This window comes from Parasteatoda tepidariorum, chromosome 5 (genome assembly GCF_982258835.1).
Source record: "Parasteatoda tepidariorum strain Cologne lab strain chromosome 5, Ptep-v5.0, whole genome shotgun sequence".
In the NCBI taxonomy this organism is placed as follows: Eukaryota; Metazoa; Arthropoda; class Arachnida; order Araneae; family Theridiidae; genus Parasteatoda; species Parasteatoda tepidariorum.
The window spans coordinates 37,312,041-37,328,223 of record NC_141759.1 but is presented as its reverse complement, the minus strand read 5'-3'; the positions used below and the strand labels follow the sequence as shown (position 1 = coordinate 37,328,223).

The window sequence follows — 16,183 nt, the reverse complement described above, 5'->3', positions numbered from 1 at the left end:
TTTAGGACATTTACGCAGTCATCTTGCATGAAAACCCAGAAAATTTGATGCAAGTTCCTAGCATTTTGCTTGATTTTTTGTTATAGCATACTGAAATTTTTTTAAAATTATTTTTGATCCTTTAATCCCCTGAAAGCTCAAAAGTGAAAAAAAATCGCCCGAACTAAATTACTTTAAAGTTAGAAAATAATAATTTAGTTATTCATTTTTTTTTTTTTTTTTTGAATTTCCCTGGAAAGATATAGGAGAAAATAGGAATTTCGCTTCTACTTAAAGTTTAAGCATTAGTGACGGTTTGTTTCGTAAGCATTTTTTACGAGGAATTGGATGAGACTGTGAAGTGATGTCGGTCAGGCTTACAATAAGAAAGTTTTACAAATATTTTTAGCACAGATAGCTCTTATTGATACTAACAGAATTTAAGCGGATCCATTGTTGATGAAAAAAATCTCTCGATTTAGGTTCTTACTGGTAACCTTTCCTAACTCTTACTTTTAGCCCTATTTTTGTTAGAAGGCCAAACTTGAATTACAGTAAAGCATACTTCGGAATTTTACCAAGCAACTTTAGTAAATACTAAGTTTTATCGGTGAAACAGATACATTCTAATCTAGATAGGTGAAGTATTATTCATAATGCATTAATCCAAACCGAATATAAAGATTCTAGAATCAAGTTCACAGTGTTTACAGTTCAAAAGTAAAAGGATTGCTGTAACAACTGTTATGATTAGGTAATTAAATGCGCAGGTATTTTGGTCTGGGTGAGATAGAAATTGAGAATCATTTTGAAAAATGTGCCTAATACATGCTGGAAATATATCTACTGAAATCTTTAATTTTCCAGCATTCTATTGTATTTAGATACATTAAGATTTGATTCATGCACGTTATAATGCTACTTTTGAATAATATGTTATCAAAACTAACTCATGGAAGTTTCATATCTCTACATTGTTACAAACTTCTTGCTTGGAGACACATTAGTTTTATGGATTTTATTTTAACATGAACTCTAAAATGTGGCAGGAAACCAAAGAAAACGATTAAAATAATGGACAAAAAAGCATTAATATCTGATCTTGGTTAATAAAATGAATATTTTTCCTTCGTTTAAATTGAAAATTGTTAAACATATAATGTAGCTCTGAGCTGCTGTTGAACTTGCTAAATTAATGAGAAAGAAATGTAAATTTAGAACAGTTTTTAGTGATTTTTTTCTTTTAATCAATCGTTTCTGCCCTTTAATATGTACTTTCTTAGCTTTAAATTTTATTTCGTCTTAAACTTTTAGGTAGGAAATCTTTAGGGACGACAACATTAATGAAAAACGTAAGTTATATTGAGCAAATTGGACACTTTTGTAGTAAGTTTAAAATAAAGAATTTGAAAGTACTTTAACAATTATGTAAGGACCTGTTTTGGAGTGAGAGAACTTGACTTTGAAAAGTGACTCCGACAAAAATTCTTATTTGAGTTTAGGGGGTTCTAAATTTCATATTAAAAACTTTGAAAAGAAACCAGATAAAGTTATATAGTGAGATTTTATGTATAATCCAAACAATTTTTTTATTTTATTGTATTTTTTAGCTACAACCCATGAATGCAAAGACACTGATTGCACTGGAAAAAATACGGAATGTGTAGCGAATGGCAACACTTTCACTTGTGAGTGTAAAAAAGATTTTAAACCAGTAGACGAAGATAAGAAAGGGAAACCGGAAGCGGATTGCGTTGGTAAGCATAAAACAAATTTACACGACCTATTTCTTTCCAGATTAAAGAAAACGATATCCATTTGTAATAAAAATCAAATGTAGGAATAAGGATAATTGGAATTGATTAAACGTATGAAAATTTAAAAAAAAAGCAAATGAAAATACGTTTTCTAATGGAAAATATTTTATTTATTTTTGTTACGCACTTTCCCTTTCAAAATAGTATATATAAATTTTAAAAAAAATCAGAATTTTATAACAAATGATAATTGTTTGCAATTATCTTCCGTATGAAAAAATTGACGGGAGAAATACATTAAAGGTCGCTGCTACTAAATAATTGTGGTGTCACTTTTAATAAATCTTTTTTAATCTCAGAAATGATGGAATTGAAAAGTACCTTATTTTTTTGAGTAATCTTTAAAAAAGTACAGAATGTGATTCGAAAGTTGATTAATGATATTTAAAAATTTAAGAAATTTAAATAAGACTTTTTTCATTAATTGCCATTTACAATTTACTACAAAGTTTAAAATTTGCTTGCTCATGTTCAAGATAAAGCAACTAATTTAAATGCTCATTGAGCGACTTTTAGTGATTTTTTTCCAAGTTTTAAAACAATAAATTTGAATTTCTCTAAAAATGTTGTTTAATTTTATTGAATATTTTCAAACTTGTAGTAAAAAAATGAAGTATGACGAAAAAAAATTCTTTTATTTATCAAAATATCCTAAATTCCATCATTATTTCAGCTAAATTTAGGACATTTATGCAATCATCTCGCATGAAAACCCAAAAAGATTGATGCAAGTTCCTAGCTTTTTGCTTGATTTTTTGCTATAGCATACTGAAATTTTTTTAAAATTATTTTTGATCCTTTAATCCCCTGAAAGCTCAAAATTGAAAAAAATCGCCCGAACTAAATTACTTAAAAGTTTGAAAATAATAACTTAGTTATTCATTTTGTTTTTTTTTTAATTTCCCTGGAAAGATATAGGAGAAAATTGGAATTTCGCTTCTACTTTAAGTTTAAGCATTAGTGACGGTTTGTTTCGTAAGCCTTTTTTACGAGGAATTGGATGAGGCTGAAGTGATGTCGGTCAGGCTTATAATAAGAAAGTTTTACAAATATTTTTTGCACAGATAGCTCATATTGATACTAACAGAATTTAAGCGGATCCATTGTTGATGAAAAAAATCTCTCGATTTAGGTTGTTACTGGTAACCTTTCCTAACTCTTATTTTTAGCCCTTTTTTTGTTAAAAGGCCAAACTTGAATTACAGTAACGCATACTTCGGAATTTTACCAAGCAACTTTAGTAAATACTAAGTTTTATATGTGAAACAGATACATTCTAATCTAGATAGGTGAAGTATTATTCATAATACATTAATCCAAACCGAATATAAAGATTCTAGAATCAAGTTCACAGAGTTTACAGTTCAAAAGTAAAAGGATTCCTGTAACAACTGATATGGTTAGGTAATTAAATGCGCAGGTATTTTGGTCTGGATGAGATAGAAATTGAGAACCATTTTGAAAAATGTGCCTAATACATGCTGGAAATATATCTACTGAAATCTTTAATTTTCCAGCATTCTATTGTATTTAGATACATTAAGATTTGATTCATGCAAATTATAATGCTACTTTTGAATAATATGTTATCAAAACTAACTCATGGAAGTTTCATATCTATACATTGTTACAAGCTTCTTGCTTGGAGACACATTAGTTTTATGGATTTTATTTTAACGTGAACTCTAAAATGTGGCAGGAAACCAAAGAAAACGATTAAAATAATGGACAAAAAAGCATTAATATCTGATCTTGGTTAATAAAATGAATATTTTTCCTTCGTTTAAATTGAAAATTGTTAAACATATAATGTAGCTCTGAGCTGCTGTTGAACTTGCTAAATTAATGAGAAAGAAATGTAAATTTAGAACAGTTTTTAGTGATTTTTTTCTTTTAATCAATCGTTTCTGCCCTTTAATATGTACTTTCTTTAAATTTTATTTCGTCTTAAACTTTTAGGTAGGAAATCTTTAGGGACGACAACATTAATGAAAAACGTAAGTTATATTGAGCAAATTGGACACTTTTGTAGTAAGTTTAAAATAAAGAATTTGAAAGTACTTTAACAATTATGTAAGGACCTGTTTTGGAGTGAGAGAACTTGACTTTGAAAAGTGACTCCGACAAAAATTCTTATTTGAGTTTAGGGGGTTCTAAATTTCATATTAAAAACTTTGAAAAGAAACCAGATAAAGTTATATAGTGAGATTTTATGTATAATCCAAACAATTTTTTTATTTTATTGTATTTTTTAGCTACAACCCATGAATGCAAAGACACTGATTGCACTGGAAAAAATACGGAATGTGTAGCGAATGGCAACACTTTCACTTGTGAGTGTAAAAAAGATTTTAAACCAGTAGACGAAGATAAGAAAGGGAAACCGGAAGCGGATTGCGTTGGTAAGCATAAAACAAATTTACACGACCTATTTCTTTCCAGATTAAAGAAAACGATATCCATTTGTAATAAAAATCAAATGTAGGAATAAGGATAATTGGAATTGATTAAACGTATGAAAATTTAAAAAAAAAGCAAATGAAAATACGTTTTCTAATGGAAAATATTTTATTTATTTTTGTTACGCACTTTCCCTTTCAAAATAGTATATATAAATTTTAAAAAAAATCAGAATTTTATAACAAATGATAATTGTTTGCAATTATCTTCCGTATGAAAAAATTGACGGGAGAAATACATTAAAGGTCGCTGCTACTAAATAATTGTGGTGTCACTTTTAATAAATCTTTTTTAATCTCAGAAATGATGGAATTGAAAAGTACCTTATTTTTTTGAGTAATCTTTAAAAAAGTACAGAATGTGATTCGAAAGTTGATTAATGATATTTAAAAATTTAAGAAATTTAAATAAGACTTTTTTCATTAATTGCCATTTACAATTTACTACAAAGTTTAAAATTTGCTTGCTCATGTTCAAGATAAAGCAACTAATTTAAATGCTCATTGAGCGACTTTTAGTGATTTTTTTCCAAGTTTTAAAACAATAAATTTGAATTTCTCTAAAAATGTTGTTTAATTTTATTGAATATTTTCAAACTTGTAGTAAAAAAATGAAGTATGACGAAAAAAAATTCTTTTATTTATCAAAATATCCTAAATTCCATCATTATTTCAGCTAAATTTAGGACATTTATGCAATCATCTCGCATGAAAACCCAAAAAGATTGATGCAAGTTCCTAGCTTTTTGCTTGATTTTTTGCTATAGCATACTGAAATTTTTTTAAAATTATTTTTGATCCTTTAATCCCCTGAAAGCTCAAAATTGAAAAAAATCGCCCGAACTAAATTACTTAAAAGTTTGAAAATAATAACTTAGTTATTCATTTTGTTTTTTTTTTAATTTCCCTGGAAAGATATAGGAGAAAATTGGAATTTCGCTTCTACTTTAAGTTTAAGCATTAGTGACGGTTTGTTTCGTAAGCCTTTTTTACGAGGAATTGGATGAGGCTGAAGTGATGTCGGTCAGGCTTATAATAAGAAAGTTTTACAAATATTTTTTGCACAGATAGCTCATATTGATACTAACAGAATTTAAGCGGATCCATTGTTGATGAAAAAAATCTCTCGATTTAGGTTGTTACTGGTAACCTTTCCTAACTCTTATTTTTAGCCCTTTTTTTGATAAAAAGCCAAACTTGAATTACAGTAAAGCATACTTCGGAATTTTACCAAGCAACTTTAGTAAATACTAAGTTTTATCGGTGAAACAGATACATTCTAATCTAGATAGGTGAAGTATTATTCATAATGCATTAATCCAAACCGAATATAAAGATTCTAGAATCAAGTTCACAGAGTTTACAGTTCAAAAGTAAAAGGATTCCTGTAACAACTGATATGGTTAGGTAATTAAATGCGCAGGTATTTTGGTCTGGATGAGATAGAAATTGAGAACCATTTTGAAAAATGTGCCTAATACATGCTGGAAATATATCTACTGAAATCTTTAATTTTCCAGCATTCTATTGTATTTAGATACATTCAGATTTGATTCATGCAAATTATAATGCTACTTTTGAATAATATGTTATCAAAACTAACTCATGGAAGTTTCATATCTATACATTGTTACAAGCTTCTTGCTTGGAGACACATTAGTTTTATGGATTTTATTTTAACGTGAACTCTAAAATGTGGCAGGAAACCAAAGAAAACGATTAAAATAATGGACAAAAAAGCATTAATATCTGATCTTGGTTAATAAAATGAATATTTTTCCTTCGTTTAAATTGAAAATTGTTAAACATATAATGTAGCTCTGAGCTGCTGTTGAACTTGCTAAATTAATGAGAAAGAAATGTAAATTTAGAACAGTTTTTAGTGATTTTTTTCTTTTAATCAATCGTTTCTGCCCTTTAATGTGTACTTTCTTTAAATTTTATTTCGTCTTAAACTTTTAGGTAGGAAATCTTTAGGGACGACAACATTAATGAAAAACGTAAGTTATATTGAGCAAATTGGACACTTTTGTAGTAAGTTTAAAATAAAGAATTTGAAAGTACTTTAACAATTATGTAAGGACCTGTTTTGGAGTGAGAGAACGTGACTTTTAAAAGTGACTCCGACAAAAATTCTTATTTGAGTTTAAGGGGTTCTAAATTTCATATTAAAAACTTTGAAAAGAATCCAGATAAAGTTATATAGTGAGATTTTATGTATAATCCAAACAATTTTTTTATTTTATTGTATTTTTTAGCTACAACCCATGAATGCAAAGACACTGATTGCACTGGAAAAAATACGGAATGTGTAGCGAATGGCAACACTTTTACTTGTGAGTGTAAAAAAAATTTTAAACCAGTAGACGAAGATAAGAAAGGGAAACCGGAAGCGGATTGCGTTGGTAAGCATAAAAGAAATTTACACGACCTATTTCTTTCCAGATTAAAGAAAACGATATCCATTTGTAATAAAAATCAAATGTAGGAATAAGGATAATTGGAATTGATTAAACGTATGAAAATTTAAAAAAAAAGCAAATGAAAATACGTTTTCTAATGGAAAATATTTTATTTATTTTTGTTGCGCACTTTCCCTTTCAAAATAGTATATATAAATTTTAAAAAAAATCAGAATTTTATAACAAATGATAATTGTTTGCAATTATCTTCCGTATGAAAAAATTGACGGGAGAAATACATTAAAGGTCGCTGCTACTAAATAATTGTGGTGTCACTTTTAATAAATCTTTTTTAATCTCAGAAATGATGGAATTGAAAAGTACCTTATTTTTTTGAGTAATCTTTAAAAAAGTACAGAATGTGATTCGAAAGTTGATTAATGATATTTAAAGTTTTAAGAAATTTAAATAAGACTTTTTTCATTAATTGCCATTTACAATTTACTACAAAGTTTAAAATTTGCTTGCTCATGTTCAAGATAAAGCAACTAATTTAAATGCTCATTGAGCGACTTTTAGTGATTTTTTTTCCAAGTTTTAAAACAATAATTTTGAATTTCTCTAAAAATGTTGTTTAATTTTATTGAATATTTTCAAACTTGTAGTAAAAAAATGAAGTATGACGAAAAAAAATTCTTTTATTTATCAACATATCCTAAATTCCATCATTACTTCAGCTAAATTTAGGACATTTATGCAATCATCTCGCATGAAAACCCAAAAAATTTGATGCAAGTTCCTAGCTTTTTGCTTGATTTTTTGCTATAGCATACTGAAATTTTTTTAAAATTATTTTTGATCCTTTAATCCCCTGAAAGCTCAAAATTGAAAAAAATCGCCCGAACTAAATTACTTAAAAGTTAGAAAATAATAATTTAGTTATTCATTTTGTTTTTTTTTTTAAATTTCCCTGGAAAGATATAGGAGAAAATAGGAATTTCGCTTCTACTTAAAGTTTAAGCATTAGTGACGGTTTGTTTCGTAAGCATTTTTTACGAGGAATTGGATGAGGCTGAAGTGATGTCGGTCAGGCTTATAATAAGAAAGTTTTACAAATATTTTTTGCACAGATAGCTCATATTGATACTAACAGAATTTAAGCGGATCCATTGTTGATGAAAAAAATCTCTCGATTTAGGTTCTTACTGGTAACCTTTCCTAACTCTTATTTTTAGCCCTATTTTTGATAAAAAGCCAAACTTGAATTACAGTAAAGCGTACTTCGGAATTTTACCAAGCAACTTTAGTAAATACTAAGTTTTATCTTTGAAACAGATACATTCTAATCTAGATAGGTGAAGTATTATTCATAATGCATTAATCCAAACCGAATATAAAGATTCTAGAATCAAGTTCACAGAGTTTACAGTTCAAAAGTAAAAGGATTCCTGTAACAACTGATATGATTAGGTAATAAACAGCGCAGGTATTTTGGTCTGGATGAGATAGAAATTGAGAATCATTTTGAAAAATGTGCCTAATACATGCTGGAAATATATCTACTGAAATCTTTAATTTTCCAGCATTCTATTGTATTTAGATACATTAAGATTTGATTCATGCACGTTATAATGCTACTTTTGAATAATATGTTATCAAAACTAACTCATGGAAGTTTCATATCTATACATTGTTACAAACTTCTTGCTTGGAGACGCATTAGTTTTATGGATTTTATTTTAACGTGAACTCTAAAATGTGGCAGGAAACCAAAGAAAACGATTAAAATAATGGACAAAAAAGCATTAATATCTGATCTTGGTTAATAAAATGAATATTTTTCCTTCGTTTAAATTGAAAATTGTTAAACATATAATGTAGCTCTGAGCTGCTGTTGAACTTGCTAAATTAATGAGAAAGAAATGTAAATTTAGAACAGTTTTTAGTGATTTTTTTCTTTTAATCAATCGTTTCTGCCCTTTAATATGTACTTTCTTAGCTTTAAATTTTATTTCGTCTTAAACTTTTAGGTAGGAAATCTTTAGGGACGACAACATTAATGAAAAACGTAAGTTATATTGAGCAAATTGGACACTTTTGTAGTAAGTTTAAAATAAAGAATTTGAAAGTACTTTAACAATTATGTAAGGACCTGTTTTGGAGTGAGAGAACGTGACTTTTAAAAGTGACTCCGACAAAAATTCTTATTTGAGTTTAAGGGGTTCTAAATTTCATATTAAAAACTTTGAAAAGAATCCAGATAAAGTTATATAGTGAGATTTTATGTATAATCCAAACAATTTTTTTATTTTATTGTATTTTTTAGCTACAACCCATGAATGCAAAGACACTGATTGCACTGGAAAAAATACGGAATGTGTAGCGAATGGCAACACTTTTACTTGTGAGTGTAAAAAAGATTTTAAACCAGTAGACGAAGATAAGAAAGGGAAACCGGAAGCGGATTGCGTTGGTAAGCATAAAACAAATTTACACGACCTATTTCTTTCCAGATTAAAGAAAACGATATCCATTTGTAATAAAAATCAAATGTAGGAATAAGGATAATTGGAATTGATTAAACGTGTGAAAATTTAAAAAAAAAGCAAATGAAAATACGTTTTCTAATGGAAAATATTTTATTTATTTTTGTTGCGCACTTTCCCTTTCAAAATAGTATATATAAATTTTAAAAAAAATCAGAATTTTATAACAAATGATAATTGTTTGCAATTATCTTCCGTATGAAAAAATTGACGGGAGAAATACATTAAAGGTCGCTGCTACTAAATAATTGTGGTGTCACTTTTAATAAATCTTTTTTAATCTCAGAAATGATGGAATTGAAAAGTACCTTATTTTTTTGAGTAATCTTTAAAAAAGTACAGAATGTGATTTGAAAGTTGATTAATGATATTTAAAGTTTTAAGAAATTTAAATAAGACTTTTTTCATTAATTGCCATTTAAAATTTACTACAAAGTTTAAAATTTGCTTGCTCATGTTCAAGATAAAGCAACTAATTTAAATGCTCATTGAGCGACTTTTAGTGATTTTTTTTCCAAGTTTTAAAACAATAATTTTGAATTTCTCTAAAAATGTTGTTTAATTTTATTGAATATTTTCAAACTTGTAGTAAAAAAATGAAGTATGACGAAAAAAAATTCTTTTTTTTATCAACATATCCTAAATTCAATCATTACTTCAGCTAAATTTAGGACATTTACGCAGTCATCTTGCATGAAAACCCAGAAAATTTGATGCAAGTTCCTAGCATTTTGCTTGATTTTTTGTTATAGCATACTGAAATTTTTTTAAAATTATTTTTGATCCTTTAATCCCCTGAAAGCTCAAAAGTGAAAAAAAATCGCCCGAACTAAATTACTTTAAAGTTAGAAAATAATAATTTAGTTATTCATTTTTTTTTTTTTTTTTTGAATTTCCCTGGAAAGATATAGGAGAAAATAGGAATTTCGCTTCTACTTAAAGTTTAAGCATTAGTGACGGTTTGTTTTGTAAGCATTTTTTACGAGGAATTGGATGAGACTGTGAAGTGATGTCGGTCAGGCTTACAATAAGAAAGTTTTACAAATATTTTTAGCACAGATAGCTCTTATTGATACTAACAGAATTTAAGCGGATCCATTGTTGATGAAAAAAATCTCTCGATTTAGGTTCTTACTGGTAACCTTTCCTAACTCTTACTTTTAGCCCTATTTTTGTTAGAAGGCCAAACTTGAATTACAGTAAAGCATACTTCGGAATTTTACCAAGCAACTTTAGTAAATACTAAGTTTTATCGGTGAAACAGATACATTCTAATCTAGATAGGTGAAGTATTATTCATAATGCATTAATCCAAACCGAATATAAAGATTCTAGAATCAAGTTCACAGTGTTTACAGTTCAAAAGTAAAAGGATTGCTGTAACAACTGTTATGATTAGGTAATTAAATGCGCAGGTATTTTGGTCTGGGTGAGATAGAAATTGAGAATCATTTTGAAAAATGTGCCTAATACATGCTGGAAATATATCTACTGAAATCTTTAATTTTCCAGCATTCTATTGTATTTAGATACATTAAGATTTGATTCATGCACGTTATAATGCTACTTTTGAATAATATGTTATCAAAACTAACTCATGGAAGTTTCATATCTCTACATTGTTACAAACTTCTTGCTTGGAGACACATTAGTTTTATGGATTTTATTTTAACATGAACTCTAAAATGTGGCAGGAAACCAAAGAAAACGATTAAAATAATGGACAAAAAAGCATTAATATCTGATCTTGGTTAATAAAATGAATATTTTTCCTTCGTTTAAATTGAAAATTGTTAAACATATAATGTAGCTCTGAGCTGCTGTTGAACTTGCTAAATTAATGAGAAAGAAATGTAAATTTAGAACAGTTTTTAGTGATTTTTTTCTTTTAATCAATCGTTTCTGCCCTTTAATATGTACTTTCTTAGCTTTAAATTTTATTTCGTCTTAAACTTTTAGGTAGGAAATCTTTAGGGACGACAACATTAATGAAAAACGTAAGTTATATTGAGCAAATTGGACACTTTTGTAGTAAGTTTAAAATAAAGAATTTGAAAGTACTTTAACAATTATGTAAGGACCTGTTTTGGAGTGAGAGAACTTGACTTTGAAAAGTGACTCCGACAAAAATTCTTATTTGAGTTTAGGGGGTTCTAAATTTCATATTAAAAACTTTGAAAAGAAACCAGATAAAGTTATATAGTGAGATTTTATGTATAATCCAAACAATTTTTTTATTTTATTGTATTTTTTAGCTACAACCCATGAATGCAAAGACACTGATTGCACTGGAAAAAATACGGAATGTGTAGCGAATGGCAACACTTTCACTTGTGAGTGTAAAAAAGATTTTAAACCAGTAGACGAAGATAAGAAAGGGAAACCGGAAGCGGATTGCGTTGGTAAGCATAAAACAAATTTACACGACCTATTTCTTTCCAGATTAAAGAAAACGATATCCATTTGTAATAAAAATCAAATGTAGGAATAAGGATAATTGGAATTGATTAAACGTATGAAAATTTAAAAAAAAAGCAAATGAAAATACGTTTTCTAATGGAAAATATTTTATTTATTTTTGTTACGCACTTTCCCTTTCAAAATAGTATATATAAATTTTAAAAAAAATCAGAATTTTATAACAAATGATAATTGTTTGCAATTATCTTCCGTATGAAAAAATTGACGGGAGAAATACATTAAAGGTCGCTGCTACTAAATAATTGTGGTGTCACTTTTAATAAATCTTTTTTAATCTCAGAAATGATGGAATTGAAAAGTACCTTATTTTTTTGAGTAATCTTTAAAAAAGTACAGAATGTGATTCGAAAGTTGATTAATGATATTTAAAAATTTAAGAAATTTAAATAAGACTTTTTTCATTAATTGCCATTTACAATTTACTACAAAGTTTAAAATTTGCTTGCTCATGTTCAAGATAAAGCAACTAATTTAAATGCTCATTGAGCGACTTTTAGTGATTTTTTTTCCAAGTTTTAAAACAATAATTTTGAATTTCTCTAAAAATGTTGTTTAATTTTATTGAATATTTTCAAACTTGTAGTAAAAAAATGAAGTATGACGAAAAAAAATTCTTTTATTTATCAACATATCCTAAATTCCATCATTACTTCAGCTAAATTTAGGACATTTATGCAATCATCTCGCATGAAAACCCAAAAAATTTGATGCAAGTTCCTAGCTTTTTGCTTGATTTTTTGCTATAGCATACTGAAATTTTTTTAAAATTATTTTTGATCCTTTAATCCCCTGAAAGCTCAAAATTGAAAAAAATCGCCCGAACTAAATTACTTAAAAGTTAGAAAATAATAATTTAGTTATTCATTTTGTTTTTTTTTAAATTTCCCTGGAAAGATATAGGAGAAAATAGGAATTTCGCTTCTACTTAAAGTTTAAGCATTAGTGACGGTTTGTTTCGTAAGCCTTTTTTACGAGGAATTGGATGAGGCTGAAGTGATGTCGGTCTGGCTTATAATAAGAAAGTTTTACAAATATTTTTTGCACAGATAGCTCATATTGATACTAACAGAATTTAAGCGGATCCATTGTTGATGAAAAAAATCTCTCGATTTAGGTTCTTACTGGTAACCTTTCCTAACTCTTATTTTTAGCCCTATTTTTGATAAAAAGCCAAACTTGAATTACAGTAAAGCATACTTCGGAATTTTACCAAACAACTTTAGTAAATACTAAGTTTTATCGGTGAAACAGATACATTCTAATCTAGATAGGTGAAGTATTATTCATAATGCATTAATCCAAACCGAATATAAAGATTCTAGAATCAAGTTCACAGAGTTTACAGTTCAAAAGTAAAAGGATTCCTGTAACAACTGATATGATTAGGTAATAAACAGCGCAGGTATTTTGGTCTGGATGAGATAGAAATTGAGAATCATTTTGAAAAATGTGCCTAATACATGCTGGAAATATATCTACTGAAATCTTTAATTTTCCAGCATTCTATTGTATTTAGATACATTAAGATTTGATTCATGCACGTTATAATGCTACTTTTGAATAATATGTTATCAAAACTAACTCATGGAAGTTTCATATCTATACATTGTTACAAACTTCTTGCTTGGAGACGCATTAGTTTTATGGATTTTATTTTAACGTGAACTCTAAAATGTGGCAGGAAACCAAAGAAAACGATTAAAATAATGGACAAAAAAGTATTAATATCTGATCTTGGTTAATAAAATGAATATTTTTCCTTCGTTTAAATTGAAAATTGTTAAACATATAATGTAGCTCTGAGCTGCTGTTGAACTTGCTAAATTAATGAGAAAGAAATGTAAATTTAGAACAGTTTTTAGTGATTTTTTTCTTTTAATCAATCGTTTCTGCCCTTTAATGTGTACTTTCTTTAAATTTTATTTTGTCTTAAACTTTTAGGTAGGAAATCTTTAGGGACGACAACATTAATGAAAAACGTAAGTTATATTGAGCAAATTGGACACTTTTGTAGTAAGTTTAAAATAAAGAATTTGAAAGTACTTTAACAATTATGTAAGGACCTGTTTTGGAGTGAGAGAACGTGACTTTTAAAAGTGACTCCGACAAAAATTCTTATTTGAGTTTAAGGGGTTCTAAATTTCATATTAAAAACTTTGAAAAGAATCCAGATAAAGTTATATAGTGAGATTTTATGTATAATCCAAACAATTTTTTTATTTTATTGTATTTTTTAGCTACAACCCATGAATGCAAAGACACTGATTGCACTGGAAAAAATACGGAATGTGTAGCGAATGGCAACACTTTTACTTGTGAGTGTAAAAAAGATTTTAAACCAGTAGACGAAGATAAGAAAGGGAAACCGGAAGCGGATTGCGTTGGTAAGCATAAAACAAATTTACACGACCTATTTCTTTCCAGATTAAAGAAAACGATATCCATTTGTAATAAAAATCAAATGTAGGAATAAGGATAATTGGAATTGATTAAACGTATGAAAATTTAAAAAAAAAGCAAATGAAAATACGTTTTCTAATGGAAAATATTTTATTTATTTTTGTTACGCACTTTCCCTTTCAAAATAGTATATATAAATTTTAAAAAAAATCAGAATTTTATAACAAATGATAATTGTTTGCAATTATCTTCCGTATGAAAAAATTGACGGGAGAAATACATTAAAGGTCGCTGCTACTAAATAATTGTGGTGTCACTTTTAATAAATCTTTTTTAATCTCAGAAATGATGGAATTGAAAAGTACCTTATTTTTTTGAGTAATCTTTAAAAAAGTACAGAATGTGATTCGAAAGTTGATTAATGATATTTAAAAATTTAAGAAATTTAAATAAGACTTTTTTCATTAATTGCCATTTACAATTTACTACAAAGTTTAAAATTTGCTTGCTCATGTTCAAGATAAAGCAACTAATTTAAATGCTCATTGAGCGACTTTTAGTGATTTTTTTTCCAAGTTTTAAAACAATAATTTTGAATTTCTCTAAAAATGTTGTTTAATTTTATTGAATATTTTCAAACTTGTAGTAAAAAAATGAAGTATGACGAAAAAAAATTCTTTTATTTATCAACATATCCTAAATTCCATCATTACTTCAGCTAAATTTAGGACATTTATGCAATCATCTCGCATGAAAACCCAAAAAATTTGATGCAAGTTCCTAGCTTTTTGCTTGATTTTTTGCTATAGCATACTGAAATTTTTTTAAAATTATTTTTGATCCTTTAATCCCCTGAAAGCTCAAAATTGAAAAAAATCGCCCGAACTAAATTATTTAAAAGTTAGAAAATAATAATTTAGTTATTCATTTTGTTTTTTTTTAAATTTCCCTGGAAAGATATAGGAGAAAATAGGAATTTCGCTTCTACTTAAAGTTTAAGCATTAGTGACGGTTTGTTTCGTAAGCCTTTTTTACGAGGAATTGGATGAGGCTGAAGTGATGTCGGTCTGGCTTATAATAAGAAAGTTTTACAAATATTTTTTGCACAGATAGCTCATATTGATACTAACAGAATTTAAGCGGATCCATTGTTGATGAAAAAAATCTCTCGATTTAGGTTCTTACTGGTAACCTTTCCTAACTCTTATTTTTAGCCCTATTTTTGATAAAAAGCCAAACTTGAATTACAGTAAAGCATACTTCGGAATTTTACCAAGCAACTTTAGTAAATACTAAGTTTTATCGGTGAAACAGATACATTCTAATCTAGATAGGTGAAGTATTATTCATAATGCATTAATCCAAACCGAATATAAAGATTCTAGAATCAAGTTCACAGAGTTTACAGTTCAAAAGTAAAAGGATTCCTGTAACAACTGATATGATTAGGTAATAAACAGCGCAGGTATTTTGGTCTGGATGAGATAGAAATTGAGAATCATTTTGAAAAATGTGCCTAATACATGCTGGAAATATATCTACTGAAATCTTTAATTTTCCAGCATTCTATTGTATTTAGATACATTAAGATTTGATTCATGCACGTTATAATGCTACTTTTGAATAATATGTTATCAAAACTAACTCATGGAAGTTTCATATCTATACATTGTTACAAACTTCTTGCTTGGAGACGCATTAGTTTTATGGATTTTATTTTAACGTGAACTCTAAAATGTGGCAGGAAACCAAAGAAAACGATTAAAATAATGGACAAAAAAGTATTAATATCTGATCTTGGTTAATAAAATGAATATTTTTCCTTCGTTTAAATTGAAAATTGTTAAACATATAATGTAGCTCTGAGCTGCTGTTGAACTTGCTAAATTAATGAGAAAGAAATGTAAATTTAGAACAGTTTTTAGTGATTTTTTTCTTTTAATCAATCGTTTCTGCCCTTTAATGTGTACTTTCTTTAAATTTTATTTCGTCTTAAACTTTTAGGTAGGAAATCTTTAGGGACGACAACATTAATGAAAAACGTAAGTTATATTGAGCAAATTGGACACTTTTGTAGTAAGTTTAAAATAAAGAATTTG

General features: G+C 27.6%; 1 protein-coding gene across 3 annotated transcripts in view; it reads left to right on the top strand.

Moving 5' to 3' along the window:
* The window catches only part of LOC107446532 (uncharacterized), a 149,303-nt gene that overhangs the window by 51,121 nt on the left and 81,999 nt on the right, over positions 1–16,183 (top strand). For 2 of the 3 annotated variants that reach the window (XM_087163686.1, XM_087163685.1), the window contains exons 10-15: positions 1,590–1,736; positions 4,052–4,198; positions 6,514–6,660; positions 8,984–9,130; positions 11,459–11,605; positions 13,922–14,068. In XM_087163686.1, the coding sequence (XP_087019812.1) occupies positions 1,590–1,736; positions 4,052–4,198; positions 6,514–6,660; positions 8,984–9,130; positions 11,459–11,605; positions 13,922–14,068 (882 nt within the window). The remainder of the gene's footprint in view (positions 1–1,589; positions 1,737–4,051; positions 4,199–6,513; positions 6,661–8,983; positions 9,131–11,458; positions 11,606–13,921; positions 14,069–16,183) is intronic. The other variant, XM_087163687.1, reaches the window with a different exon arrangement.